This window comes from Nicotiana attenuata, unplaced genomic scaffold (assembly GCF_001879085.1).
Source record: "Nicotiana attenuata strain UT unplaced genomic scaffold, NIATTr2, whole genome shotgun sequence".
Lineage (NCBI taxonomy): Eukaryota > Viridiplantae > Streptophyta > Magnoliopsida > Solanales > Solanaceae > Nicotiana > Nicotiana attenuata.
In genome coordinates this window covers 45,326-49,909 of record NW_017674280.1, presented here as the reverse complement: position 1 = coordinate 49,909, position 4,584 = coordinate 45,326, and the positions used below count along the sequence as shown (strand labels likewise).

The following is a 4,584-nucleotide window of genomic DNA, read 5'->3' as shown; positions in this document are numbered from 1 at the left end:
CTGAACAAAAACACTGTTCAAAAATCGAAAAAATACTCCAGCATAATATACTAGAATTCCAGTATAATATACTGGACTTCCAGCATAATATATTGGAGTTACAGTATAATATACCGGTCCAACATAATATGTTGGAAGTTCACACACAGGTGCACCGATCTCCAGTATATTTTGCTGGAACTTTACGTGTTGCAGCAAAATAGTGACTATTATTTTGTAAATACTGGCTATTTTTGAATGACCCGTCCGAAAACTGGCTAGTCCGTGCTATTTTACAAAAGTGTTTTCTAAAATATTTTTCACCCCAAAAATATTGGCACAATTACAACCATTAAGAAAATAACCCCTCTTCAGCCTTTCATTTTTCTTCTTTTACACACACTCCAATTTCCAATTTCCCAATCTGCAACTTTCTCTTTCCCTTTCAAAAAAATCTCAGAGAGAAAAATGGCGGATCAGCTCACCGACGATCAGATCTCTGAGTTCAAAGAAGCCTTTAGTCTCTTTGACAAGGACGGAGATGGTAATATTTTTTACATATTTTAAAATTATTTTTCATTTTATAATCATTTTTTCCCTCAGATCCAGTGCTTGGTTCTTTGTATTTTACAAATTTATGTATTTATATTTTAGGTGAAATAGTTGAGGCGCGCCGAAGCTAAACAGAACACCACCGTTATTTTAAAAAATTGTGATCTATGGTTGATTTGATGTAACTTTCGAAAAGAGTGAAGGGTTCAAAGCACGAGAGTCAAAACATCTAATTTTCGCTATTAATTCAATATGGGTTTACATTTTGGTCACAAATTATTATAACTACATAGGAAATATTTGAATCTTAAGTGAAGAAAGGCTAGTTTGACTTTTTGAATAGTAATATTATTGTATAAAGTTGGTGATAAAGGGAATATTTGATTTGATTTCATTTTGTAGAAAATTTACACTTTTGGTCACATTGTATATGTTGTTTCTTTTTTTGTTGTTATTTTGATTTTATTTCATATTGGTTTGATTTTGCACTCCGGGTTTGATTCAGTTCTTAAAAGAAATGGATATGATGACCTATCTATGTGAAGTTGGTGGGTTTTAATGTTGTTAAATAGCTCAATTTAACATATTGTTAAGGCTTCATGGGATCTCGAAGACTGTTTAGTGGTGACAAATTGAATTCTTGTTTGGGATCTTTACACAAATAGCCGGCCGAATTTACTGGTTACTTCTACTTGATGGTATACATCGATTATACACTAATCATACATGGTTATACACATATTATATATGGATTATACATATATTATATTAGCCGTTTTTTTAGTTTAAGCGGTTGGGCGGGCAACTATTTAGGTTGATTCTTCTTATTTTGGATTTCAATTACAATGGGAGCTGGTTGAAGTTGGTTTTGATTGAAATCAGTTGACAAGCCCGAAAAGGTTGTACCTTTTAGGTGTTTTCTATTATTTGTTGATTTTCTTGTTGATTCGTGTTTTGTTTCTTGTGATTTGTTAATCAGTTTCACTCTATGTCATAAACTTGTTTATACTGGTAGATTGCTAACTTACCACACATTGCTATAACGCCAAAAAGTGTATGCAAGTCTTTTTCAGAACTGTGTACAAAATCTCTTCACACTTGGTTTTATAGAAATGTGTTTACTTGAATTCTTTTCTGACGTTTTGGTACAAGTTATTTTTTCAGAGACCTATTCAAAGCTGATGTCCTTTCTTCTATATTTGAACTATGGAGCAATTTAGTTCATTATTCTGGTGAATATAGAAAGCTTATCAGTTTCCTTTCTTTACTATGTATACGGGTGTGTGTGTGTGTACATACATATGCTTGTTTATCGTGATATCACTTTAAATCCTATTTAGTCGGATTATGTATGTCATTTAAACAAAGTAGTTTTCTTCTGTTGTCTTATCTTTTATGGATTCTGGGGATGAGCTGGCGGATACAAATGAGCTTCCTTCTCAGATTAAGATGATTGTCCTGCTATTTTGGCAAGTTCAGTAACAACAACTACGCCTCAGTTCCTAACAAGTTGGGGTCGGCTATATGAATATTCACTGACCTCATTTTTTTATTTAAGCTCAACTCATGTCATTATCATGTGCCAAAATAAAAATATAAGTGAATAATTAAGTTAAATAATTCTATTATATAGAAGAGCGGAGATCTCAACTTGTTTGCTTCATGTCAAGATTGGAAAAAGGAGAGATGCTTAATGCAGTGATTTGCACCTGAAGATAGAAAAACCTTTTTTAGCTGTCATGAATCTGCCAACCAAACAAATCTTGATGTTTGTATTCTCTTTAGAAAGGATAGTTCTGTTTTTTTATCCTATATAGATAGAAGTGATTAACCCACTTACTTATGTGTTCACATGCTTCCTTTTGAACATCGCTCATCGGTTTCATATCTGATTCAAATATGTGTTTCTGTTGGATTCAGATGATTTATACTCGTTTTGTGAGAACAAACTGGTCTAAGTCTCATGTTAAACTTTTTTCTCTAACCTAGGGAAATAAGGAAAAAAACTGTAAGTTTTATAAGCAATTTGAATTATGGCTATAACTGTTCAATAATTGTCTCCATATCTGCTGCAGGTTGCATCACAACTAAGGAGCTTGGAACTGTAATGCGGTCATTGGGGCAGAACCCAACCGAGGCTGAGCTTCAAGACATGATCAATGAAGTTGATGCTGATGGGAATGGGACCATTGATTTCCCAGAGTTCCTTAACCTGATGGCTCGCAAGATGAAGGACACTGATTCCGAGGAGGAGCTAAAGGAAGCTTTCAGAGTGTTCGACAAGGATCAGAACGGATTCATCTCAGCAGCTGAGCTTCGTCATGTCATGACAAACCTAGGCGAGAAGCTTACAGATGAAGAGGTAGATGAGATGATCCGTGAAGCTGATGTGGACGGCGATGGGCAGATCAACTACGAGGAGTTCGTCAAGGTCATGATGGCCAAGTGAGAACTGATGAATCCAACTTTTAATCTTTATTAGAAGTAAAAATACGAAGAGAAGGAAACAGGGCAGATAAGTTTGTTGAGATTCTGTTTCAAATTAGGACATATTTACCTGTCTCAGTGCTTGCCTATTTTCCTATTCGTATGGTTCTGTAGTGTTGTTCTTCAGTATATGCCTGTTTGCCCTGTTCCTTGTCTTAGTAGTTTGGGTTGTTAGTAACTCCTGGTAATTTCTTCCTGAATCCGGTATTGTGAACCTATGACGTGTCAAACTTTTTTGTTTTGTATTCTAAGTGACTAATTCCGTTGATATTCCAAATTCTTGCTTATGCTTTTATATGTGTTTTGTGTTCTCTTGATTTGCATTAACTTGTAGCTACAATTTGGTTTCTGTTTTACATTGCTATGCTTGACTTCGAGCTCGAGGCGTTCCACACCTCAGGCTCATTTAAGATTTTGAAGGTGTAGGACATATGGCATAAATTGTATGACTGTACTCTCTACATCCTTAGCAAGAGTATCTGGAGTTAGCTTCTTAATTTTTGCTTTTGGTTTTACCTGGACCATAGTTAACTGGAGCAGGGCAGTTATGTGGATGATCCAAGCAGATAGTAGGTACATTTCTTGGTGGGCGGAGTTAAATGGCACTTGTGCTGGTGGGAGGTAGCATGTACTCGTGTAACAGTTGAGGTGCACGCAAGTTGCCCCGGACACCACTCAAGGAATGGGGTATAACCATTCAGTCAATTCCTTTGGGTTCCCCTTTCGTGCACACAAACCCTAGACCCGGGTTTTGGAACCATTTAAAAATTTGTGGTCAAGTCTGATTCTTGTGTCATAAGTTTGCGAAATCTGATACAGATACTACTTTAAAGGGATGAGAGAGAGGTAGACTCCAGAAGGCACCCGACGGTGTAGTCTAATGGTTAATAAAGTGGGTGACGACTATGGGATATTAGGGTTCAAATATCCACACAGACGAAAATTGCTTGAGTGGGTACTTATGCCTACAATTTGATCTCATTGAGTGGGTACTTATGCCTACAATTTGATTTCATGGATGAAGGCTAACGTTTTATATTGGAATAGAGGGATGTGCTGATCAATTCTACTTTTCACTTTGCCATCTAGAGATAGTTTGCCCCCTGAGTTAGGATACGGAGTTGGAAGAGAATGCCAGTATATCAGTTCATCTTCATCAAAGGCCAAGATCTCCATGAATTCTATTATTTTGCGTCTCTTTGCTTCTGAGTGACAACAATAGTAATTGGGTCATCTTGCGCGCACCTCGACTATCTGTTACTTGCTAACTTCCGCAAGCATAGGTATTGGGTAACTCTATACATCAGCATGGATCTCCTTCTATCTCGGAAAAAAATTAATATTATGTACTTAATTTTTTTTTATTTCTTTATTATATTTATGCTTTTCCATTGGAACCGAATGGAAATTTAGCTTTTGCCCTTTTTCTGTTTTTGTTGGTTAAATGACGGACAGAAAAGGACTTTGGGCTGAAGAGGTGACTCCACGAGCCAGCAAAAAAGAGAGAAATAGCAGCCGAGGACGTGGTTGGAAAAAATGGCTATGCTTTTCTCGTTAATATCTTTA

The 4,584-nt window shown here is 36.2% G+C and overlaps 1 protein-coding gene across 1 annotated transcript; it reads left to right on the top strand.

Annotated features, from left to right (window-relative positions):
• The first annotated feature begins 334 nt into the window (after positions 1-334).
• Positions 335-3,315, top strand: LOC109218332 (calmodulin-7). Its single transcript, XM_019382688.1, has 2 exons — positions 335-523; positions 2,607-3,315. The coding sequence occupies exons 1-2, from the start codon at positions 448-450 to the stop codon at positions 2,978-2,980; spliced, it is 450 nt and encodes a 149-aa protein (XP_019238233.1). The 5' UTR covers positions 335-447; the 3' UTR covers positions 2,981-3,315.
• The last annotated feature ends 1,269 nt before the right edge of the window (positions 3,316-4,584 follow it).